The sequence below is a fragment of the Marmota monax genome, unplaced genomic scaffold (genome assembly GCF_021218885.2).
Source record: "Marmota monax isolate L192 unplaced genomic scaffold, Marmota_monax_Labrador192_F-V1.1 WCK01_AAM20220418_F8-fsc00052, whole genome shotgun sequence".
Classification (NCBI taxonomy): domain Eukaryota; kingdom Metazoa; phylum Chordata; class Mammalia; order Rodentia; family Sciuridae; genus Marmota; species Marmota monax.
Window position 1 is genome coordinate 3,842,934 of NW_026693473.1, and position 26,615 is coordinate 3,869,548.

At 39.0% G+C, this 26,615-nt stretch overlaps 2 protein-coding genes across 6 annotated transcripts in view; one reads left to right on the forward strand and one right to left on the reverse strand.

Moving 5' to 3' along the window:
- Positions 1 to 16,228, reverse strand: part of Hspbap1 (HSPB1 associated protein 1) — a 63,300-nt gene extending 47,072 nt beyond the window's left edge. The window contains exons 1-3 of one of the 4 annotated variants that reach the window (XM_058583495.1): positions 16,101 to 16,228; positions 14,921 to 15,598; positions 733 to 918 (exon numbers count right to left, since the gene is read on the reverse strand). In XM_058583495.1, the coding sequence (XP_058439478.1) occupies positions 733 to 918; positions 14,921 to 14,984 (250 nt within the window). In that variant the 5' untranslated portion in view covers positions 14,985 to 15,598; positions 16,101 to 16,228. The other 3 variants (XM_058583496.1, XM_058583497.1, XM_046457925.2) reach the window with 3 other exon arrangements.
- Positions 16,229 to 16,273: 45 nt separating this feature from the next.
- The window catches only part of Slc49a4 (solute carrier family 49 member 4), a 137,314-nt gene continuing 126,972 nt past the window's right edge, over positions 16,274 to 26,615 (forward strand). Inside the window, exon 1 of one of the 2 annotated variants that reach the window (XM_058583498.1) lies at positions 16,274 to 16,778. In XM_058583498.1, the coding sequence (XP_058439481.1) occupies positions 16,427 to 16,778 (352 nt within the window). In that variant the 5' untranslated portion in view covers positions 16,274 to 16,426. The remainder of the gene's footprint in view (positions 16,779 to 26,615) is intronic. The other variant, XM_046457926.2, reaches the window with a different exon arrangement.

Consider the following 26,615-nt stretch of genomic DNA (forward strand, 5'->3'; position numbering starts at 1 on the left):
TGAGGCGGGAGGACACTTGAGCTGAGGAGTTCAAGACCAGCCTGGGTAACAGACTTCACCTCAAAAATGGAGTGAGCATGGAGGTATAGCTCAGTGGCAGAGCATTTGCCTAGCATGCATAAGGCCTGGAGTTCAATCCCCAGCCCACATACATACACACAGAAACAACTCTGCATGTTTTTCATTTTTGTGTAGTGCAATACAGGCCAGGCAGCTGATAAAGCAGTAGATACAATTAGGAGCAAGACTAAGCACTATAGCCTGAAGGACATGTTCTCTGTGAGTCAAAAGTAGAAGGGACTATTAGATTGTATTATTGATTATTATACTGTAGCACTGGTATTGTATTATTACATCATGCTATTGTATTATTTTGCAGTATTGCTCTTTCTCAGTTACATGGGAAGATAAATAATAGCATAGTAACAAACAATTATTAAATATCTACTTCATTCAAGGAACCACAAGAATGCCTAGCAACTTACATTACAATAGGTGAACAAACATTATCATTTTGTATGGGAGTTTAAATTATATTGCTTAGTCTAAAAAACAAAAACAAAAAAAATCTGCCTCAAGTCAAAGTATTCCAATAAAATTTTCCTATCTTTACAATAAATGGTCAAAAAGAAGATCAGAAATAAAGGATTCTCTAAAGATAAGGAAACCGATGCTGAGGATGTACAAGAGCTACCGAAGAGGCATTATCACTATGATGACTACCAGGTTTACCTGTGTCTGTGCTTTTCATTCCCATTCTGAATCGTATCTGCTTGCCGTGAAGGATCTCAGAAAGGTGTTTAGCAGTCCAGTGTCGCGCTGGCCAATCAAAAACCATGTTACAGAAGATTGCAGGCTGTTGTAGAGACATTATAATTTCTTTTGCTTTCTCTGGAGTAAAAGGTTTGACATGTTGACCTAGAACAGAAATGAATAGAGCAACAGATAACCATAAAGTCATTTCATATCATATGCAGAAAAAATAGCTAATGACATTTCTGTGCTGGCAAATCTTACTATGTAAATTATACCATACTGACAGGTGCAATGGTTCATGCCTAAAATCCCAGCTGCTTGGGAGGCTGAGACAGGAGGATAGGGTTCAAAGCCAGCCTCAGCATCGGGGGAGACGCTAAGTAACTCAGCGAGACCCTGTCTCTAAATAAAATACAAAATAGGGCTGAGGATGTGGCTCAGTGGTTGAGTGCTCCTGAGTTCAATCCCCAGTAACAACAACAACAATAACAACAACAAAATTGTACTTACAGTTCATCTATCACTACATACATATATACTTGACCTCAAAGGATCATAAAATTCTTAAATGATTTCTTTCATATTAAATTTTGAATGTTTTATTATGGTAAATATTTACCATTCTCCATGTCAAATATGAAATTTTGGTATTAAAAACAAAAGGCTTTCCAACTGTTTTATATTTTAGAAGATGAAAATTTTTAGAAAACATTGTGACTACAGCTGAGGAGTGGCTCAGTGGTGGGACACTTGCCTAGTATACACAAGGCCCTGGGTTCAAGCTCCACCAATGCAGAAAGAAAAATTGTTTTGTAATTTGAGAATCATATAAAAAAGTAAGAAATGGTTGGATACACAAGTTAACTAATCTAAACTGTGCTGCTATAAACATTAATGTGGCTGTGTCCCTATAATATGCTGTTTTTAAGTCCTGTGGGTATAAACCGAGGTGTGGGATAGCTGGGTCAAATGGTGGTTCCATTCCCAGTTTTCCAAGGAATCTCCATACTGCTTTCCAGATTGGTTGCACCAATTTGCAGTCCCACCAGCAATGCAAGAGCGTGCCCTTTTTCCCACATCCTTACCAACACTTATGTTTGTAGTCTTAATAACTGCCATTCTGACTGGAGTGAGTTGAAATCTTAAGAGTAGTTTGATTTGCATTCCTCTAATTGCTAGAGATGTTGAAGATTTTTTCATATATTTGTTGATCAATTGTATTTCTTCTTCTGAGACGTGTCTGTTCAGTTCCTTGGCCCATTTATTGACTGAATTACTTGATTTTTTTTTTTTTTGGTGTTAAGATTTTTGAGTTCTTTATATATCCTGGAGATTAATGTTCTATCGGATTTGCGTGTGGTAAAAATTTGCTCCCAAAATGTAGGCTCTCTAGTCACCTCACTGATTGTTTCTTTTGCTGAGAAGCTTTTTAGTTTGAATCCATCTCATTTATTTATTCTTGATTTTAATTCTTACACTAGAGGAGCCTACTTTTTCTTCTATTAGGTGCAGGGTCTCTGGTTTAATTCCTAGATCTTGACCACTTTGAGTTGTTGCATATGGATTTCCAGTTTTCCCAGCACCATTTGTTGAAGAGGCTATCTTTTCTCCAATATATGTTTTTGGCACCTTTGTTTAACATGATTATTTATGTGGGTTTGTCTCTGTGTCCTCTATTCTGTACCATTGGTCTACAAGTGTATTTTGGTGCCAATACCATGCTATTTTTTGTTACTATAGCTCTGTAGTATAGTTTAAGGTCTGGTGTAGTGATGCCACCTGCTTCAATCTTCTTGCTAAGGATAGCTTTAGCTATTCTGGGTCTCTTATTTTTCCAGATGAATTTCATGACTGCTTTTTCTATTTCGATGAGGAATGTCATTGTGGATCCAACCTAGATACCCTTCAGTAGATGAATGTATAAAGAAAATGTGGTATATATACATAATGGAATATTCTCAGCATTAAAAGAGAATAAAATCATGGCATTTGCAGGTAAATAGATGGAGTTGGAGAATATAATGCTAAGTGAAGTAAGCCAATCCCAAAAAACCAAATGACAAATGTCTTCTCTGATATAAGGAGGCTGATTCATAATGGGGATGGGGAGGGGGTTGTGCAGAGCATGGGAGGAATAGATGAACTTTAGATAGGGCAAAGGGGAGGGAGGGCAATGGAGGGGGCATGGGGGTAGGAAAGACAGTGGAATGAGACAGACATCATTACCCTAAATACATGTATGAAAACATGAATGGTGTGATTTTACTTTGTGTTCAACCAGAGACATGAAAAATTGTGCTCTATTTTATGTAATATGAATTGAATTGCATTCTCCTGTCATATATAGCTAATTAGAATAAATTAAAAAAAAGAAAGTAAGAAATGCTGATGGGAGGGTCTGGGGTTGTGGCTCAGCAGTGGAGCGCTTGCCTAGCATGTGCAAGGCCCTGGGTTTGATCCTCAGCACCACATAAAAATAAATAAAATAAAGAAAGGTATTGTGTCTAACTACAACTAAAAAATAAATATTAAAAAAAAGGAAAAAGAAATGCTGATGGGAACTACTCTGAAATAACCAGAGTTGCTAGAGTCAGCCATAATTCTATTTGCTATATCACATGTTAAATGCGGAAAAAAAAAAAAAAAAGACAAAACTAATACAGCAGTAAATCTGGAAGAAGAGAGGATCTTTTTTTTTTTTTTTTCAATGAAGTTTTAAGAATAAAAGATGTGCTAAAATGGCAACCCATAGTAATTCTTGGTTTCAATGCATCCATAAACAGTACTGGGTATACGTATAAACCAAACTGACTTACTGAATACTTAAGTTTCACAGAACAGAATATGAATCCTAGGTGGGATAGTAAAGATTAGTATTCTTTAGATAAAAGAACCAGAAAGTGTCTCTCTTTCTTTCTCTCTCTCTCTCTCTCTTTTTTTCTCTCTCTCTCTCAGTTCTTAAGACTGGATCCAGGGCCTTGCCCATACTAGGACAATTTTCTACTACAGAGTTGTTACCTCCCTAGCCAGAAAGTTTCTCTTTAAAGACATCTTAAGATGGAAACTTTGGGAGGTAGGTTAAAAATAGCTTCATACTCTGACCCTCAAACATATACTTATGGTTCTCAATAACAATCGGCATCCTTCTATTTTGGTTATTTCATCTGCACTTATACCTAATTCAAAAAATTCCAAAGATCTCATAAATAATCTAAATTCCTTCCCCACCCAACCTTCTTATAAACTGATAAAGGAAGAGGAATAGGGAAGGACTCATGGAAGAACTTGAGTAATTTGTGCCTGTCTAAATGTAAGGCTTGTTTTTAAAGGAAATGAAAAGTGAAGATGAAGAAGGCCCCTTGAGATCTTTAATGTGAAAGCCCCAGGTTTCTGTGACATTTACATGTTGAAAAGTCCCATAAAGGACAATATGATGTGACTAGAAATAAAATTTTGTCTTGACCTTAAAGATGGTTGTTTTTTATTTTTATTTTTTTACTTTGATGTGTGTGATAACTTTATATTCAAGGTATTAATCTATACCTGTCAACGTACAGTACATAGCTACCCAGACTGCAATACACCCCATCTTCTTAGTGTCAGGATTCCATGTGGATGAAAATGGACAAGTCACACCTTTTATTACATATTTTTAAAGTTTTGTTAAACTATTGAGGGGAAGGCAAAACTTCTCCCCAACCTAAGGATGTCTGGCAGGGACTGGTATAAAACAGGTCAATAGGAGAAAAGTGTACTTTTTACATGTCTATGGGAGCCCTCACAAGAGAAATGAAGACCACCCCAGAAGCAGTTGGATCATAAATGCTTAGATACCATGTTGGACAAGGTATTAAACTAGGAAAGCATGACAAGAAAAAGGGGCTTGGGCCAGCGCAGTTAACTGAAGAAAAGTGGCAAGGGACATAAGGGTTAGTTTAACAAAATCTGATTGCACAGATTTCTCTCAGCCTTGAGCCCATAAGGTTGGTTATAAAAATGACTTCCTTTTTCCTGGCATAGGAGGTACCTTTCCCATGGGAATTTTATCTCCTGCTTTTGGGAGAAAAATGAAAGTCAAAGAACCCTTTTCCTGCATCTGCTGTTCTTCAAGTGTCTTTAACCCAAAATAATCACTATGTCCAAGCGGCATATTTTGACCCCCTAAACTATGAATGATACTTGTATTCGTGATATGTCATGATATGCTCTTGTTGTTCATGACACAGAAATTGGAACCATCCTTTGAGAAACAATGAGGAAAATTAAGCAAAAGTCTCAAAAGAATCATTCACAATGCCAGTAACTCAAATTATAGTAATTCATTCTAACAAAATAATTAATCGTATGTTATATATCTATCCAAATTGACATATAGTACACACATCTACTACCACTTTGTAATAACTAAAAATATAAACAACCTCATGCCTCAAAGTAGGAAAATGCTTACTCCATTATGATATAGCAATCCCATGGTGAATCTATTAAACATAAAAATGAAAACCATGTAGCAGTGTGTACAGATGTGGGATGAGAAGGGCAAACAGGGACTAAAATTAGCTCAGAGAGTTAAGGTAAGTCAAAGGAGAAGTGTGACAATAAGGTCCTAAACAAGGGGTGGCAGTGAGTATGGCAGAGGTGGAGAATTAGTAAAAGAATAATATCAAGGACTATTTCAACCACAGATGTAGGGTGGGAAGTGGCTATGGTAAAAAGAAAGACTTGGTGGAATTACAGACTAGTGACTTGCTGTAAGTCAGAAAAGTCAGAAGCAACAGCTTGTTCTGTTGATTTTGAACATGATCATCATTATATTACCATTTATTTGACTGAACAATGCTTAACTGTTTGCCATGCACTGTTAAATACATTAAAACAAAATGCTCATCTGATCCTCTAAGAAGCCTATAAAACACAGAGAAGGTATTTTATTTCTATTATCCAAAGGATGAAGTGGAAGCTCAGATGTCAGATGAACTGGATATCAGGTCCCTTGATTCCAAGTCCAGTGTTATTCCTACTGCACAATCCTACTTCTAGAGAATTAACACTGTGGGAATAACCTCAGTCTTACAACTCAGGAGAGAGAGGATGATCTGAAAAGGCAAAAATAAGAAAGCTTAAGATCAATTCATAGGCAATAATCCAAGTGTACTCTGAAAAGAAAGGAATGTTTTGGGGAGCGACTGGATTTCGGTAAGCGCTGCACTTGCTATAGAGACTACTTCTTGCCTACTGTTATGGTTTGGATGTGAGATTCCCCATCAAAAGCTCATGTTAGACAATGCAGGAATGTTGAGAGGTAAAATGATCAGATTGTGAGAGCTGTAACCTAACCAGTGGACTAATCCACTAGATGGATTAATAATTTGAGTTGATTACTTGATGGTAACTATAGGGAGGTGGAGTGTAGCCAAAGAAGTAGGTCACTGGGAGGATTCCCTTGGGAATTATATATCTTGTCCTTTGGCTCAGTGTGCTCTTTCTTGGTTTCGTGGCTACCATGAGCTAGCAGCTTTCCTCTGCCACACCCTTCCACCATGATGTTCTGCTTCATCTCAAGCCCAGAGTGATGGGTCATGGACTAAACCACAAACCATGAGCCAAAATAAACATTTTCTCCTCTAAGTTGTTCTTGTCAGGTATTTTAGTCAAGTAACAAAGAGCTAATTCGCCTACCTACTCAACACCCATTCTGTCCTTCCTCACTAGCAAAACCCTACACAAGGAGAATGGCTGAAAAATTGATTTCCCAGATTTCTTTGCAGATAGGAGTGAACAGAGGTATTTCTGGAAGTTGCTGAATCAGCTTTTTTGCGCTTATCCTGGAATATACTACCTGGAAAGTAGACATAAGGGTTAGCCAGCTTGGGAGACAAGAGAAAGGCTCAGAAAATTGTGAATCTTGGCCAAAAGAATGCAAACATGTCCACCTTTATGTCAGTGCACCAACACCAGCAAACTTTGACCTCTTGAATCCTTTTGCATAAAAAATAAATGCTGATAGTCAAAACTCCCGTCATTTGTTCATAACTGGAAGAACACCTTGTTTACTTAGGCAAAGACATTTTCAAAGATAGCTATACTCTCCCTATCAAGTGCTCTGTGGCTTAGACTTGGCTAGTGTGACACACCATAGCATTCTTTCAACTCTATGGTTGTAAAATAATAAACCTTTGAACATTTTGATTCTTTAAAGGGCAGAGAAAATCAAAAGCACCTGTCCTTCTGAGAGAGGGATTTAATGGATCACACGGCTTTCAATATTCTCAAAACAGCTCTCATATTTGAGCATATTTGCTACCCGTTTACAAAAACCCAACATTTTGTTTTGACAAAACGGCTTCAAGAAAGTAAATTTTTCTCTTTACCGTAATGTTAATTTTTTTTAAAGTATCTAATGATTTGATCTAAAAATCTCAGATATCCCAGAGATTATTTAATAGTAGACCCCCCCCCCCAACCAAAATTTGCTGAGAAAGAAACTGGTCTAGTGACTGATATATATTAAAGGCCCAAACATTTGCTAAATGAATGAAAAATGCTATAAAGCTTGTGCACACCAAAGCAGTAGGATGTTCGCCATAATAAGAAATTAGCATATATTCCAGAATTTCAGGCCCAACAGTGAAATAAAACAATCCACTGGTTGTGAGATAAAACTAATTTGGTTTCTGATAGTTTAATCAACAATGAACTGGGCCATTAAATTAACAAATTAAAGTGTTACAATTTAAAGAAGAATGCAAGGCTACATTAGATTAATTAAACAGCCTCCGGATGTACCCAGTCATTACAGGAATATCTGCAAAGAGCTATAAAAATTCTGAAGTAATCTCAACAGCATTTAAAGGATAAGTATAGTTATGTCTAAACCTGCAGCAAGCAGAAATTTCTAACTAGATGACCTGAAATTGCTGAAAAAACAGATTACTGATATAGGTGTTGCACAACAGTCTTTTCTTCTTCCAGATGTAGCATATTCAGTCCAGTTATTACAGCCTGAGTTATAACCAATTTTAAAAAAAATTAACACAAAGTACAAGATAATTTGAAACCTCATTTCTTTGAATTTGCTAGCAATCTGGATTCAGTCAATTAATACCTGGCTTGGATTTGAACCTGAGACTTAGACTTTTAAGACAGGAATAAGGTACATTTACCAAGTCTCCAGAATACTCTTCAAAAATTTATAGAATATACCCATGACAAATATCCTGAAATTGAAATTAACTTGTCTCTCATGTCAGGTATAAAATTAATGGAAAAATTGTAGATATTCAAAAACTCTCAGAAGGTGACAAGAAGAGTCATGATATTGAGAATATTCATATAGTGATACAGCATGTATAAAAAAACTGGGTCCAGGCATGGTGAGATAATTTATCTCTGAATATATACATGCAAGTGGACCCATATCTAACAAAATGATTGTATTGGTGTTAAAGACTAAATGGGAAAACTTATACCAAAGGTAATTTCCCATCTTGTAGCCACTATTTTAACTTTTTTCCTCCAGTGCTGGTGATCAAACTCCAAGAACCTAGGATATATGCATGCTAGGCAAGCACTCTCCCACTGAGCTACAACTCCCAGCCCCCTACTACCATTTTAAAATGTCAATACAAACTAAGTTGGAAGGTAACATAATGCTTAAGTAAAATGACAAATAGTCATAAATGCTTTGAATTTCAAGGACTAGAAGGTGTTCCTTTAATACCAAATAACCATAGGTATTAGTGTTAAAGCTAATGTGACTTAACACTACCAATGCCACATTTGGTGAGGGAATGAACACCCCACCAGGATCAGGTTGGGCACATGGGACAGTTATAGGCTGAAGAGTTACCAAGGGTTCATAAGTCTTTTAGATTCATTTTATCCACTTATACTTACAACTCTTGCCCAGTTAACCCAGAAAATTTGTCCTCTCTTCAAAAAATAACTCATAAATAATGTTTACATGTTCAAAAAATACTGATCTTGAACCTAAGGCAAGGAAAAGTGTATATATTTTAAATTAAGTTAACACTAGAAAGAATGGTGTCTAATGCTCCAAAGTATCTTCAGAATTTCTACCAAAATATTTTCATCTAACACTTGTTTTTTCTATCTTTCCATAATTCAAAATAAACTGGTTATTTCATCTTACTTTTCATTAAAAATATTCAAGAGTTGGGTCTCAAAGAGATCTTTGCACACCCATGTTTACAGAAGCACTAATGAAAGAGCCAAGTGGTGAGAGCAACTCTAATGTCCACTGATGGATGAATGTTTTTACATACTGGGGAATATTATTCAACATTAAAAAGGAAGGACATTTTGTCACATGGATGAACCTTAAAGACATCATGTTAAGTAAAATAAACGAGTTGAAAAAGGTTAAGTATTTTATGATTCCCCTTATCTAAGGTATCAAAAGTGGTTAAATTGATAGAAACTGAAAGTAGAATGGTAGTTACCAGCAGCTGGGGGGAGGAGAAAAGTTGGAGTTCTTTAACGGATATAGTGTGCTTCAGATATTTAAGATGAAAAAATTCTGGACATCTCCTTCACTACATTGTGAATCTATTTGATACTACTAAACTGCACAGTTAAAAATGGTTAAGATGACTGTTATGTTTTGTGTCCCCCCAAAAACTCAGGTGTTGAAACTTGAGGTCCAAAGTGATAGTGTTAAGATGTAGTATCTTGTAGAGGTAGTTAGGCCATGAAGGCTCCTCCTGCATGTGATTATAGCCTTTATCAAAAGGCTTTTCACAGCATTAGGCTAGCTTGCTCTTCCCTCTTCTACCATGTGAGGACACAGCATTCCTCCCTCTGGAGGATGTAGCCAAAAGTGCCATTTTGAAGCAAAAAGCAGCCCTCATCCGACAAGGACCTGGCACCTTGATCTTGGATTCTTCAGCTTCCAGAACTATTAGAAAATAAATTTCTATAATTTATAAATAAACACAGACTAAGACAACAATAAATTTTATGTGTTTTTAAAACATAAAAAATTCAATCATATTTTTCTGATATTCATCATTACTGAATATAAAATATTTTAGTGACATTATGAATTGCACATGTGCTTTAGTATGAGAATTCTTTACTTTGGAGGATTATATAGACTTTTGTTTTCTTTAAACTCCTCTGCCTGACCTCCTTTTAAAATTGAGAACAACAATGACATAGAGAATATGGTGTTTTCAACTGAAGAGAAGTAAATCCAGTTATGTTAGAGTGTCAGCTCTACATGAAACTCAAGTTCCTGCAGCTCTGGAATGAGACATTTCCTTGGGAGTGACTAGAAGAAGAATACTAAGGATGTATTCTTCTCTTTATCAAGGCATAGCCTGACTGTAACTGTAAATACAATGATGTCTATCTCAAAGAACTGCAATTTAAAATTCACCGAAATGCTTCAACCAATGTGTGACCTTGGAAAAGAAACATCTCACACTCAATTTAATTTGATTCTTGACAGTAAGTAGTTTTATGTTTGTTTCTAATAATTTCCAAGCTATTACTTCAAACAAAAATATCACATCCTCAAAGGCAAACTTCTACTTTTTACACCCCTGGCATAAAGCAATGCTAAATAAAGTTTTCTGAGTAACTGAGTAAGCAGTGTACTGAAATTAACCACTTCTTTTTGCTACTTTTGCTTAATGAGCTATTAAGCATAATCAGAAACAATCTCAAAACAAAGGGATCGGTTCTACAGTTTCATGCTCACCTCGCTCTGTTCTGTTTCCTGTTCCCAATCACATTACCACTAATTGATAACTCCTAATTACCCCCCACCCTAGGACAACCACTCTAAAGCTTGCTCACTCTCATATCCCCAAAACCCTTCTCCACTTCCTCATTTTTGCCATGCCTTGCTTTATTTTTCTAAGAAGCCTTTTTCACCCACAATTTCCCTCTTGTTCACTTCAACATTCTATTTTGATCCTGCTCTTCTCTGGACTCAGTGGACATCCTCTTCCTTATTTCCACCAGCAACTCCACCACTACTTCCTCCCTACTAGAACCAGTCTCCTCATCTTCTTCTAAGCCCTCCAGGCCAGTAGCCCTTGGGCTTCATGCTTACCACTTCCCTTCTACTTCAATTCACCAAAAATGATCTCTTCCATTGATTCCCATTCAAAATATACCAACTTTCAAGAAATTGATCTAAGAAGCACAGACTAATCTTATTTGTATTAGTTTTCTCAGCCCTTGAAGTACTTAATGAACACAATATTTACACCCCAATTAATTGTGTCCTACCTTTTGGATGTATCTTCTACTACAACTTTTCTCTTTTATTTATTTATTTTGGTACCAGGGATGACCCCAGGGGTGCTTAACCACTGAGCCACATTCCCAGCCCTTTTTATTATTATTTTTATTTTGTGACAGGATGTTGCTAAATTGCTGAGGCTGGCTTTGAATTTGCGATCCTCCTGCCTCAGCCTCCTGAGTTACTGGGATGACAGGCCTGCACCACCACAACCAGACTTACTACAACTTTTTTCATCTACATTCTCTTTCCCACCAAAAGTGATATTTATAACAGTTATAAGCTCTTTTAAGGCAAAGACTGTCTTCTGCCTCACTGCATGAAAGTCCCTTGTTTACAGTATGCATTCATATATTTTATGATAATAAAGTAGTAATAAGTTTGCTTAAAAATGAACTTTTCTATGAGTCTCAATAGAGTCATCATTGTGCTAAAGGTACTAACCCTTTCACTTGCATTTACTTAACAAATGTATTTTTCTTACCTTCTGTTCACATCAGCAGTACATAATTGAAGGCAAAGCCTTCTCTTATAGGAGCATTTTGCCATTAACTTAGTTTTTAATGATAATAGGCAGGGTCACTCTAAAGTGGTGTTGCTGGAGAGGATGACATTTTAAAATAGGATTAAAAGTTCCATAGACAGATTCAGATGACCCTTTAACACAAAATTTGAAGTTACCTGCACAAATGTGTATGCATGCTGTGTTTTTTTCATCAAATTTTTTCCAACAACAACAAAACTTGTACCTGGATGTTCATAGTAGCATTATTCAGGATAAAAAACATTATTCACAATAGATAATAAATAATTCTAAAGGCAATCAACTGATGAATGTATAAGCAAAATGTGATAGATCTATACAATGGAATATTGTTCAGCTAGAAAAAGAAAATTAAGTATTGATACATTGTACAACATAGATGTTACAGGAAAGAAGTCAGACACAAAATGCCATGTATGGTATGATTCCATTTACATAAAATGTCCAGAATAGTCAAATACATAGAGAAAGAGAGATCATGGTTACCTTGGACTGGGGAAAAGGGGTAGTGAGCAGTGACTGCTAATGGGGACCATGTTTCTTCTGGAGGTGATGAAAATGTTTTGAAATTAAAATAGTGATGGTTATACAACCTTGTGAACACACTAAACACCACTGGATTGTATTATAAGCTATAAAATGGTGAATTTTATGATACCTGCATACTACACATTAAAAAAAAAAAACAAAAACAAACACCAAACCTCCTCTTTCCCATCTGTGTACCTGACCTTCTTCTGCATCATCATCCCGTACTTACACTCTATGCATTCACATTAAAACTCAACATTGCTTCCAACTACCTGCTGTTTTTCAGCTTCCAAACTTACACCTAGTTTCTCTTTTTTCCTCCCAATTTCCTATTGGTCACCAAGGCTAGCACTGTCTATTACTAATAAAAATTGTTACCATTCTTGAATATTTAATCCTGCCAGATACTATGCTGGATGAACATATATCTTCTTCAATTTTCACAATTATCATGCATTTCATAGAAGAGGAAACTGAGGCACTGAGGGATTAAATACTTTGTTCTTCAGTCTTTCTCCCTACAATTTCTTCTGCAACCCTTCAGCCAGAGGGATCTTCCTAAAACCACAGCTGATCACATTACTCCCCTAACTAAACCTCTTCAAAGGCTTCCTGCTGTTTTAAAGGTCAGGCTTCTTAAACGGTATAATGTGACCTTTGGGATCCCTCTTTTCTCACCACTTCTCATAGCAACCTCTTTTGATTCCTGGATTATGTCAACATGGTTTCTCCTCTTGTCTCTAGACTTGGCACAGAGATCTCTTACTCATTCACTCAACAAAATATTATATCCCGATACTTTACCTGTTACTGGGCACACGGTGATGAATGAAGCAGATATAGGTCCTGCCCTTAAGTATTCAAGGTCAAATGGAATAAAAAAGTAATTACAGATGGTAATAGTAAAATGATGAAATAGATGCTGCATTATAAAATATCTAGGGGCGTGGAGATTGGGGACACCCACAGACTGTTTTAGATAGATTGGTCTGGAAAGGACTCAGGTGCTGACATACTCTGACACCTGAAGAAGTCAGCTATGTGAAAAGTAGGAAGAGGTGAGTGAAAGTTGGCAGAATCTAAACTAAACATTTTTGTAGGGCGTAGTTAGAAATTTGACATTTATTCTAGGTTCTAAGTGCAATGAAATTAATTCAAAATATTTAAGTAAGCGAGTGTCACATTTTGTTTTTTGGTTATGCTAGGGATCAAACTTAAGACCTTGAACATGCTAGGCAAGCCTTTTATCACTGAGCCACATCCTTCTCTTCCTTAAAAAAAATGTCAGCTGTGGAACAGAGAAGGAATTGGAGGGGCACAAGATAGGAAACAGGGACACTAGTCAGGAAGATATACTAGGGGTTTAGGTAAAAAATATAGATGATTTGATCTAGGATCTGATGATGCAGGAGGATAAAAAAGGAAGATAGACTAGATGAAGAACTGTCCTGACTTAAAAGGTCATTAGCTGAATTACAGAGTTATAAACATGAAAGAGATGGCAAAAGGAGTTAAAATTGAGGAAACTGTCAAAGGAGAAAGTTAGAAAAGAGCATCAGAAGAATCTCAGGTCCATCCTGAAAGAATATTCAAGAGCTTAAGCATTCTCCTTTTATACTGCCATCAACTGGTGCTGGGGATGGAACTCAGGGTCTCCCCTATGGTAGGCAAGTGCTCTGCCTTGGAGCTACATCCACAGGTCCATGCAGAATTTTTCCAGCAATGTTCAGCTAGACAGGTGTAGATACAGAGAGTGCAAAAGGGTGCGTTCATTCAGTGTAAATTTTGTCAGAATAAAATGCAGGGAGGGCCAAGAGAATAGTGTATTTTCAAGAAAGAACTCATAATGATAAACTATGACATGCCCTCAAAAATGGTCAGAGTGCAGTGTATAAAAATGGAAGGGTCAATGGACTGGAGGTATAACTGAAGTTCAAGAATTGTCTCCCCGGAGTACATAAGCAAATGAGCTATAAAGGCAGGAGAAAGAAGTCAGAGAGAAGGAGGTTATAATTTATTCCTTCAGCTGAGAATGGGCATCTACACCTCTGGGTAAACTATGTGATCTGCAAATACATCCATCTTGTGTTTTTCTGCTCCCTGTTTTCCAGAGCTCCCAGCACCAGCACCAGAGTTTGTCACTATCCTGTCCAATCATAAACATTCACCTCAAACTATTCCCTCCTTGAAGTATTTTTGTTTTTCCCACTGGGATCCCTCCTCATGGTGACAACTGTCACTGAGTGAGTGTGTTCTATGGGTAGCATTAATGAGACCACTTATTAGTCATTCTTTTTTTTCTTTCCAGGTTCCTTTATTCACTGTGAGTTCTCGGGATAGGGTCTGTTATAAACATTTAAAAGTTTCTGGATCCCGTGGCAGTATGCAGAAAGGGCCCATGCAACAGGGCCCATTAAATGCTAACAGGAAACTCCAGCTCCTGGGCCAGAAAACTTCACCCATTCACTAAACCAATGTTCCACGGATAACGAATAAAAAGCCCATGATCCCTGTTCAGAAAAGTCCCACACTGTTTCCCCTTACCTCCAGTTTCACAAATTTTAGTCCACTCTAACATTAGAACGCCCTTGTGCGTGCAACAGCACTGCCCTAGGATTTCTGTATAACGATCAAATATCTGGATACCACTATTTGCGAAAACTCCCATTTATGAAAACAAGTTCTTCATAATTGAACGCAAGGCGGGAGAGACCTGGGATGGAGCTAATCTCAAAGGGCCACACGAGAGGAGCCCGGTCGGTGGATCCCTAGGGACCGGGTTTGCATTTAGGGTATGACCTCAGTCAGGCACCTACCTTGGTTCCCTGCAGCTGTAGCTTCCAGGGTAAGGCGAGAGCTCACCTCTGAGCCCGCTGCCATGGAGAGCGCGAGGCGGCCTCTGCTCCGCCAGAACCCAATGGAGTGAACGTGCAGTGGAGTCCGCGCAGCGCCCGCCGGGGGTCCACAGCAGCACCACAGGAAGGAATCGCAGCTGCTCCACCAGCTTCGCCGGAACCGCCGCTGCCGCCGCGGCCTCACGTGACCAGCTCTGGGCGGGGCCACACGGGTTTGTTTTGGTCCCCAGCACCGAATGCGTGGTTTGAGTTGTGGCGCTTCTCACATTCTCCAGACCTTAGCTTCTTTCGCTTAGTCTTTCGTTCTCTAGTCAGATCCTTCCTTGGCTTTTCCCCACCCCACAGGATTGGAGTCCTAGGGGGTGGTTTGTTGTTTTGCGGGGCTCCTGGCGGTGGGCCTGGTCTGTGCGTTCGCTGTCCCTGCAGCCACTCTGACCAGCCGTGGAGACCAGCACAGTGACTGTCTTTCACTTCTCTGTCCCTTCTGGCGGCAGCGTGACCATCCAGTTTTTGTGACTGCCGGAATACGAACCTCGGGCAGAGTGTCCTTTGATTGCTCTCCCTGTGACTCATTTCCTGATCCAGACAAGCCAAATTGCTCCACTTGAGTTCTTAAGGACACTGACAGCTGACAGGCTTCTGGATTTATATATCAAAACAAACAAGTGGATGCCTGGCCAAGAGATCAACAACCCCCAGTTTTTTCCTTGTTTACCCCTAGTCTGGTCGAAATCATAACCGAAGATGGATCTAGGTCACTTTGGGGCAGAAATCTTACAACCTTAACACAATCTTACTGTTCGTCTATTAAGTGATAGACAAAATGGGTAAAAATATTACATGTGGCATTGGATATGTAAGAAAAAAAGGTGACACATTATACTAGGTAGTACTTATTTACAAAAACAAAGGCACAAGATATCATTTTTGTAACACAATCCCCTGGCACGCTCCTACACTTCGATCGATCTTATTCCATCAATCCCCCCCCCATAATTTCTGAAGTTATAAACCAAATAAAACTAAACCCAATATAGTAGCAAGCATTAGGTTAAGTGGCCTGAGGTCACCGAGTTGTTTATTAGGCACATGATGCAAACTTGGGCACTTCCTCCAGCAACCCCCGGGTGGCTTGCCTAACCTCCTCTACTGCAGTCTCCCTGGGAGTTTCCCTCAGCCGGGCCAGCCGCGCTCCTCACTGCCTTTACAATTCCTCCCGGTCCTCTCTTTGCGACCCCAGCTCTTCCACGCGCTGGTGTTTGCTCACAGTGCCTGAGGGCGGGGCGGACCTCAGCCTCCCCCCCGCCTCCCCACCCACCCGCTCGGGTGGCGCAGGCGCACCAGGCGCGGCCGGGAGGCCGAGGGCAACCACAGCAGCTCCGACTGGGGCTCCTCCCGCCGGGTCTGAGTGGGCTGGTAGGCGGCCACCGAGTCTGCTCTGGGCAGGGGCCGGCGGGCGGCGTGGCCATGGGCGCAGGCTGGAGTAGCGAAGAGGAGCGGCAGCCGCTACTGGGGCCCGGGCTCGGGCCTGGACCCGGGGCTGCGCGCAGGAGCCGGGAGGCGGCGGCGGCGGCGGCGGTGGCGCTGCCCGCGGCTGGCCCCGGTCCGGGACGGGTGTATGGGCGCCGTTGGCTGGTGCTGCTGCTCTTCTCGCTGCTGGCGTTCGCGCAGGGCCTGGTTTGGAACACCTGGGGCCCTATCCAGAACTCGGCGCGCCAGGCCTATGGCTTCTCCAGCTGGGACATCGCGCTGCTTGTGCTGTGGGGGCCCATTGGCTTCCTACCCTGCTTCGCGTTCATGTGGCTCCTGGACAAGAGAGGTAAGGGGTCGCGGGGTGGGCAGGGTGTGGGGGTCTCTGCAGGTGCTGTCACTCCCTGGGGAGTCAGCGCCTGCCCTAGCTCCAGGCCTGCCAGCCGCCTCTCTGGGTTTGGTTTTAGGGGTTGTGTGAGGTGACCCAGTGTTGGTGGCATCCCGTTTCTGAGTTAGGAACCCTCTGTCCTCAAAGAGACAAATAAATATGGGGAAACTGCCTTGCAAATGTTTATTTATTTATTTTTAAATCAAGGCCCTTTCTGCAACTGTAGGGATTTAAGCGATCTTTGAATGTTTCAGATTTTACACATTGTGGACATCAGAGCATCGAAGTGCACATGCTATGAATGTTTTTTACACCTGACAAAAATGACTAATGCTTTGACTTCAAAGGGATTTGGGCATGTTGAGGGTGAGAGGTCAGAAAATAGATTGATTATGTCCAGATGTAAGGAAGTAATGAGTTGGCTTTGATCATAGATGACTCCAGCCCTGGAAAAGCTATTGGAAAACTCAGATCTGACGCTTGGTTTTCTGAAGGTGGTGCAGGACAGGTTTAAAATGTGTGTATGTGACCAGGTGGCTTTCTCAATTGAGATGCATAGGATACTATGTACATCTAATTTTACCACCTGCCAGTATGATTCTGATAGGAGCAAAAATAAATAAAAGTTCACAGGACTGAGAAAACATTGAATAATCCCACATAAGTATGGGCAAATAGATTTATAGCGATAATTTACCCTCAAGAGGCTGTTGTACAAGACTTTAGGTTTATTAGTTGGATAATGATATGGGATTACTTTGTATAATTTCTGTTAGTTCAGCCTTTTATAAGTATTTATGAAATTAGTTCTTTGATAAGATTTGGAACATTGTCTTAGTCCACTGGGGCCATTATAACAAAATGCTATCAATTTGGTGCCTAATAAACAACAGAAATTTATTTCTTTTTTATTTTTATTTTTTTTTAGTTGTAGATGGACAATATCTTTATTTTTTTTTATTTTATTTTTTTAATGTGGTGCCAGTGATCGAGCCCAGTGCCTCACACATGCTAGGCAAGCGCTGTACCACTGAGCTACAACCCCAACCCCAGAAATTTATTTCTAACAGTTCTGGATGATTGGAAAGCCAAGATGAAGGCCTGGGCAGAATCCATGTCTGGTTAGACTTACTTCCTGCACAGTGGTCTTTTCTTTGTAATGTCTCCTGGGGGAAAAAGCCAGTAATCTCTCTGGGATCACTTTCATAAAAGCATTACTCTTATTCATAAGGACTCTTCCCTCATAACATAATCAACTCCCAAAATTCCTCCTCCTAATTCCATGATTGTGGTGGTTAGGATTTCAGCATATGGACTGAGGGAGATACAAACATTCAGATCATCAAAAGTCAAGCACAGGTAGACATAGAATTGCAATTGTCTGGCACATAGTTAGCATTCAAATTATTTGTTATTAAGAGACTAGAATAGGGTGATGGTCTCCCATCCTGACAGTTCCTTCATTGGAATATTCTATATAGAAAAGACTATGGAACTGTTGATTTGAGAATTCATTCACAACCAATAATGTGATATAACTGCTAAAAGAGGAGGACAGTTTTGGGCACAGAGCATAGTGTCCAGAACAAGAAGATAAATGGTTTGAAATTCTCTATACTAATGTTTGGTTTTGAGCATTGATATTTAAGGTCATTTGACAAACCAGATTTTAAAAATGTGTGACAGTAATGATAATGGTTGTAAAAACCATGGTTGGAAAAAAACCAAAACTTACCCCCCCAAAAAATTATGTTTGGGTAAAAATCATAGAAGGGAACAGAATATGTTAAGTTTGAAAAAGAAACTTGAGGCAGAATGTAGAATATGTGATGGTCAAGTAAAAGAGGATTTAGACTATAATATATATAGTTCTTGAATGAAGAACTGAAGTGCATTAAGTTATAAGGAATGTGACACCACAAAATACAAGGAAGAACCTTCTAACAATAAAAGTTATTCAGTCTTGGAAGGGTGTGTCTTGACTGGTATAGAACTTTCAGGTTGAGTAGATACTAACACAGAAGATATGCGCAAAATGCTGAGAAAGGATTTCATGTTCTGAATGGAGATATTCTGTTTTGGTGGTTTTTGTTTGTTTGCTTGCTTGCTTTTTAATGAAATTATAGACTTTATTTGGACTTCATCAATTTTTCCAATTTTTTTTCCCTAGTCTAAGATATAGTCTAGGTTTGCATGTTGAACATATTAAGTTGTTATTTCTACTTATATTTTTCTCTAATCTGACAATTCTTTGTTCATTCCTTAAAAGTTTAGCCAAGAACAACATTTAGAAGTGTCAAAAGACAAGATTGCAACTAATTTAATTATAGGTAGAATAGGAGTTTATTTGTGATTAATGAATTGGACAGCTTCCATTCTACAAAATAGAATAAAAGTTCTCCTTGGAAAAAAGCAAAAGAGTAAGTGTGTGTGGTGTTTGTTTGGTACCAGAAATTGAACCTAAGGGCACTTCACCACTGAGTTATATCCCCAACCCTTTTTCTTTTTAATTTTGAGACACAGTCTTACTGGGTTGCCAAGCCTGGCCTCAAACTTGCAATCCTCCTCCCTCAGCCTCTTGAATCATTGAGATTACAGACAAGCACCACTGTACCTTGGGTAGAGTTGGTTTTATAAGGTGTAACAAGGAAACAAAAATAATAGGAAAAAAAACCTGATTGGTTAATGTCAGATTACTGCTATTCACTTTTTAGTAAAGGTCAAAATAAGGGTGACTTCCTTATTATACTGACTCATGTAAACTAAAATCTATTTTCAGGAAAAACTAGCCTGTTTTTAATAACATTCTTAAAGTTTCCATTTGATTATTTAGCTTAAGGGACTCCATTTTGGTTTGGTGGTCTGACCTGTTGGATCATAGTATAGAAGCTCAGTCCAAAACATAATTTTTGTTTAATGGGGGAAAATGCTGTTTCTTTTCATCAGGAACACTTTTCAATATTCTTTAAATTTAGTCAACCTTGTTTTTGTGGTAGAAAAATGTTAATTTTCCCCGTTCTTATTATAATTTTATCTATTATTCATGACCAGATATATTAGAAGCTACCTAATCATTTCATAAAATAAATCATTTTAGAAATTCATTCGTAGTTCTTATAACTATATGGTGAAATCAATTTTATATTTTATTTTTTATTTTAGTTGTAGATGGACACAATATCTTTATTTTATTTATTTTATTTTTATGTGGTGCTGAAGATCGAAGTCAGTACCTCACACATGCAAGGCAAGCGCTCTACCACTGACCTACAATCCCATCCCTCAATTTTATTTTTTCCATTGGTCAAAGCAATAAAAGATAAATTTGAAAATTCTGTAAGGAAGTAATTTTTCTTTCTAGTAGGACAAAGGTAATGTATTTTCATACATTGGCTGTTATACTGCAGGTGTCTCATCTGTACACACAGAACACAAGTTCTGAGCTTTCACTGGGTGCTAAATATCTTGCTCCCTAGAAAGTAAATGGTTGTCGGGTGATCATGCTGCAACAGGTCCCACCCAGCTTAGCATAGAAGACCTTTTATCTTCCTAAGATGTATGTTACACCTTCCCTCCCCTTTTTATTTACCAGCATGAAACAGAAAAGAACTAGCTAGTGAGATAATAGGAGAGTGAAAGCAAATGTGACCTAGAAACCAAGAGAAGAAAGCTTCAAGAAGATAACAATAAAATGTATGCAAAGCACTGGGGTAGAGTCTACATCTAGTGAGAAGATCCAGGAAGCAAATTTTAAAATTCAATATTTAGTATGTCAGAGGTTAATATATGATTTGGAAAAAATAAAAACAGGTTAAAGAATGAAGGGAGCCAATGCTGTGGCACATGCCCATAATCCCAGCAGCTGAGGAGGTTGAGGCAGGAGGATTGCAAGTTCAAAGCCAGCCTCAGCAAAAGCGAGGGGCTAAGCAACTCAATGAGACCCTGTCTCTAAATAAAATACAAAATAGGGCTGGGGATGTGGCTCATGGTCAAGTGCCCCTGAGTTTAATGCCTGGTACCTCCCCCTGCCCCCCCCAAAAAAAAAAAAAAAAGAATGAAGGGAACATGATCAGGTGGTGTTATATTTTGCAGAGGGTGTCAGGGAAAGCCTCACTTAGTAACAATATTTGAGTAGATACTTGAGGGAAAAAGGAAGCCAGCCTTGTAGATTCCAGGATAAGACTGTTTGGGGAAAAGGTAATAGCAAAGACAAAAGGTCCTAAACTTGTTTGGCATTTCCTAGAATAAACAATGAGACTGGAGCAGAGCCCTTGAAAGAAACAGGGTAAGAGGATCCCTGAGGGAATGGGAAACTGGCTCAGGCAGGGCCTTGAAAGCCACGGGAAGGCCCTGGGCCATTAAGGAGTGGGAAGGGCTCACCATTGAAAGGCTCTGAGACCAAAATGATGACTCTACCATTGTCTTAAGAATGTGAGCCAGAGCAGGGAGACCTGTTAGGCTAGTGGAGATGGTGGCTTCCTTCAGGTTATGGCAATGGAGGATTTGAGAAGTGGTTAGTTTGTATATAGATGTTGAAAGTAAACTCAAAAGTGTTGTTAATGGGTCTGTTGTAGAGTGTGAAGGAAGGAGAGGAGTCTGTAATGTTTTTCAACCTTATTAGTAATTTGGAGAATAGAGCTTTGATTTACTGAGGTCAAGATTGTGGAAGGAACAGTTGGGAGGCAGATGGCATGGAGATTAGGAGTTGGAAATGCCTATTAGATATCTAAGAAGACTGATTAAAATGTTGGTTGGATATACAAGTATGGAATTCAGGGGAGACACCTGCACAGTAATTTTGGGACTTGTCAGATGTAACTAACTATAGAAATGATCCCTGAAACTATAGTCTTTGTCAGATGGAATACTATTTAAAGTCTTGAGGCTGGGTGGGATCACCTGTGAGAGAAATGTAGCTTCTGAAGAGGTGAGGACTGAACCCTGGAGCATTCCAGTATTTAGAAGTTGTGCAAGTAAAAAAGAACAAGCTAGGGAGGATTGAGAATAGAACATTGGAGTTAGCAGCATGGAAATATTTGGTGTCCTTTAAAAGAATAATCTCACTGGAGTGGTGGGGTAAGTTCAAGATAAAATGGGAGGAGAGGAATTGGAGATGGTGAGTGTAGATGCTTCTTTCGAGAAGTTATGCCTTGAAGGGCAACAGAGAAAAATGGGACTGGAGTCAGAGAAAATGTGCTACCGGGGGTTTTTGTTTTTTTTATTTTTTCTTTTTTTAAGTTAAGAGATATTTAAGCCTATCTCTATAATGTGGTATTCTAATGGATTCAGGGGAAAATTGATGGTGCTGGAGAGACAGAGTGGAATTGCTGTAGCTGTGTCCTTGAGTAAACAAGATGAGATGCAGTCTTGTAGAGTACAGGTAAACAAATTGACCTCAGAAGCATTAACAGCTAATTCTTCAGTAGTAACAGAAGATACTAAGTATATAGATACAGATGCAGATGGTGGTTGGTAGAAGCTTGTAGATGTTGATTTTGCTTATATGCCTCAGAAAAATGGAAACAAAATTATCACCTGATGAGTAAGCATAGGGGAGTATTTCTTGGAGACAGAATAATTTATGGAACTGTTTTCTAGGAAAGTGGGGAACATGTGGACTGGGAAATTGTAGCAGGATTATTTGGCAGCACTGAGGGCTTGGTGATTGGTGATTAATTTGAAGTGAGACCAGTTATCGTGGTTGTGTGTTTTCCTCCAACCTGTTCTGTTGGGCAAGTGCAGGCATGGGCAGAGTTGGCAAAGACATAAAGAGAGATTTAACTAGAGTTGCAGTTTTACCAGGTGAATAGGATTAGCAAGGAATGATATGAATGAGATAAAGTTGTAGGCTCTAAAATTGTCATTCCTTATTAGAGTAAAAAAATCATTGTCACTTGGGAGTCAATTTAACAAAAGAGGTGAAAGACCTCTGTAAGGAAAACTAAAGAAGGAAATTGAAGAAGACCTTAGAAGATGGAAAGATCTCCCATACTCTGGGATAGGAGGAATTAACATTGTCAAAATGGCAGTGCTACCAAGAGTGCTATACAGATTCAATGTGATACCAATTAAAATCCCAATGTCATACCTCATAGAAATAGAAAAAGCAATCATGAAATTCATTTGGAAAAATAAGAGGTCCAGATTAACCAAAGCAATCCTTAGCAAGGAAAGTGAAGCAAGAGGCATTACAACCAGCCTTTAAGTTATACTACAGAGCTATAGTAAAAAACAAAAAAACAAAAAAACCCCAGCATGGTATTGGCACCAAAACAGACATGTAGATCAATGCAACAGAATAGAAGACACAGAGACAAACCCACATAAATACAGTCATCTCATACTAGACAAAGGTGCCACAAACATGCATTGGAGAAAAGAGAGCCTCTTTAACAAACGGCGCTGAGAAAACTGGAAGTCCATATGTAGCAAAATGAAATTCGACCCCTATCTCTCTCCATGCACAAAACTCAACTCAAAGTGTATCAAGGAGCTAGGCATTAGACCAGAGACCCTATGCCTACTAGAGGAAAAAGTAGGCCCAAATCTTCATCATGTCGGAGTAGACCCCAACTTTCTTAACAAGACTCCTATAGCATAAGAAAAAAAATTAAGAATCAATAAATGGAATGCATCAAACTACAAAGCTTCTTCTCAGCAAAAGAAACAATCAATGAGGTGGAGAGCCTAAAGTATATGAGCAAATTTTTACCATACGCACATCAAATACAGCATTAATCTCAGGATATATAAAGAACTCAAAAAATTTAACATCAATAAAACAAACAACCCAATCAAATCAATTAATGGGCTAAAGACTGAACAGATCTTCTCAGAAGAAGATATGCAATCAGTCAACAAATATATAAAAAATGTTCAACATCTCTAATTAGAGAAATGCAAATCGAAACCACGCTAAGATTTCATCTCACTCCAGTCAGAATGGCAGTTATCAGGAATACTATCAACAATCAGTGTTGGCAAGGATGTGGCGGGGGGGAAAGGCACACTCATACATTGCTGGTGGGACTGCAAATTGGTGCAACCAATCTGGAAAGTAGTATGGAAATTCCTTAAAAAAAACTTGGAATGGAACCACCATTTGACCCAGCTAGCCCACTCCTTGGTCTATACTCAAAGGACGTAAAAACAGCATATTACAGTGATGTAGCCACATCAAAGTTCATAGCAGCTCAATGCACAATAGCTAAACTGTAGAACCAATCTAGATGCCCTTCAGTAGATGAATGGATAAAGAAACTGGTATATATAAACAATGTAATATTACTCAGCAATAAAAGAGAATAAAATTATGTCATTTGCAGGCAAATGGATGGAGTTAGAGAATAAATATCATGCTAAGAGAAGTAAGCCAATTCCAAAAAACCAAAGGTCAAATGTTCTCTCTGATAAGTGGATGCTAATCCATAATGGGGGGTCATGGGATGAGTGGAGAAACTTTGGATTGGCCAAAGGGGAGGGGAGGCGGCATGAGGATAGCAAAGATGGTAGAATGAAACAGACATCATTACCCTAGGTACGTGTATGATTGCACAAATGGTGTGACTCTACTTTGTGTACAACAAGAGGAGTGAAAAATTGTACTCCATTTGTGTACAATCAATTGAAGAGCATTCAGCTATAATGTATAACTGATTAGAACAAATAAATAAAAAATTTTTAAAAATCATTATCATATTAGTATATGAGAGGGAATGAGTGGGAAGAAGAGGAAGATGGTTGAAGAATGGGATGCTTGTGATTGAGATTATATTGTAGATGCAATTATGGTAAATATATGGTCAGAGTGTAATTGAAAGTTGTGGACAACCAAAGTAGATTGGACATGGTCATGGAATAAGAGGTCAGGATATTGAAAAATCCATCAGTGGGTATTGAAATCAACAGATTTATGAAAGTGTGGTGTCCCAAGGAGTAATAATGAGCCAAGATATCTTTAAGCAGTGGGGGTGAGTGACCTGGAGGCAGGTGTTTGGTGGTGATTGTCTACAGACCACCAATTGTCTACAGCACAGAGTAATGGCTGTGATTACACACAGAGTAGGCCATGAGGGAGAAATATGAGCTGAATTTATCCTTTCATCTTAAGCAGCTAAAACATATATATATGAATGAATGAAATGATGGTTCTCAGACACTGGACAATGGAGAAGGCAGAACGATGATCCCTACCATTGCTTCATTCTGCTACCTAGATAGAATTTCCAGGTAGCAACAGAGAAATGGGATACCAGACAAAACCCAGCAGTTTTCTTAAGTTGAGGAGAAAGAGTTGAGAATTGGAAAAGGCCAGTGTAACTGGAGTCTTGGGACAGAGTCCCAGAGAGGAAGAATCCTCAGAGAAAGTTGTGGGTCTGTAGGGAGTGAGCATAGGTACATGTGAGGAAACTACCCAAGATTGGAGAAAGAACCACTTAAAAGGAGCAGGCAGAACAGTTCCCAAAATTCACATGTGGCTGGGAACAGTTCATATTCCCAAGGGTCAGAATGGAAAAAACCTCTGTAAGTAGAAGATTGAAGAAGGCTTGAGCATGATGAGAAGAGACATAGAAAACCTAGGAAGAGATGTGCTTGGTGGTGCACACCTGTAATCCCAGCTACTTGGGAGGCTGAGACAAGAGGATTTCAAGTTTGAGGCCAGCCTGGATAACTGAGCAAGACCCTGTCTCAAATTTTTAAAATAAAAAGCTGGGGATATAGTTCAGTGGTAGAGTGACTGGGTTCAGTCCCCAGTATTGCCAAAAATGTGAAAATAAAACATAAAAAGATCAACATCAAACTTCTTTTTTTTATTGGTTGTTCAAAACATTACAAAGCTCTTGACATATCATATTTCATGCATTAGATTCAAGTTGGTTATGAACTTCCAATTTTACCCCAAATACAGATTGCAGAATCACATTGGTTACACATCCACATTTTTACATAATGCCCTGTTAGTAACTGTTGTATTCTGCTACCTTTCCTATCCTCAACTATCCCTCCTCCCCTCCCCTCCCATCTTCTCTCTCTACCCCATCTACTGTAATTCATTTCTCTCCTTGTTTATTTTCCCATTCCCCTCACAACCTCTTATATGTAATTTTGTATAACAATGAGGGTCTCCCTCCATTACCATGCAATTTCCCTTTTCTCTCCCTTTCCCTCCCACCTCATGTCTCTGTTTAATGTTAATCTTTTCTTCCTGCTCTTCCTCCCTGCTCTGTTCTTAGTTGCTCTCATTATATCAAAGAAGACATTTGGTATTTGTTTTTTAGGGATTGGCTAGCTTCACTAAGCATAATCTGCTCTAGTGCCTTCCATTTCCCTGCAAATTCCATGATTTTGTCATTTTTTAGTGCTGCGTAATGCTCCATGGTGTATAAATGCCACATTTTTTTATCCATTCATCTATTGAAGGGCATCTGGGTTGGTTCCACAGTCTAGCAATTGTGAATTGTGCTGCTATGAACATCGATGTGGCAGTATCCCTGTAGTACACTCTTTTAAGGTCTTCAGGAAATAGTCCGAGAAGGGCAATAGCTGGGTCAAATGGTGGTTCCATTCCCAGCTTTCCCAGAAATCTCCATACTGCTTTCCAAATTGGCCGCACCAGTTTGCAGTCCCACCAGCAATGTACAAGAGTACCCTTTCCCCCACATCCTCTCCAGCACTTGTTGTTGTTTGACTTCATAATGGCTGCCAATCTTACTGGAGTGAGATGGTATCTTAGGGTGGTTTTGATTTGCATTTCTCTGACTGCTAGAGATGGTGAGCATTTTTTCATGTACTTGTTGA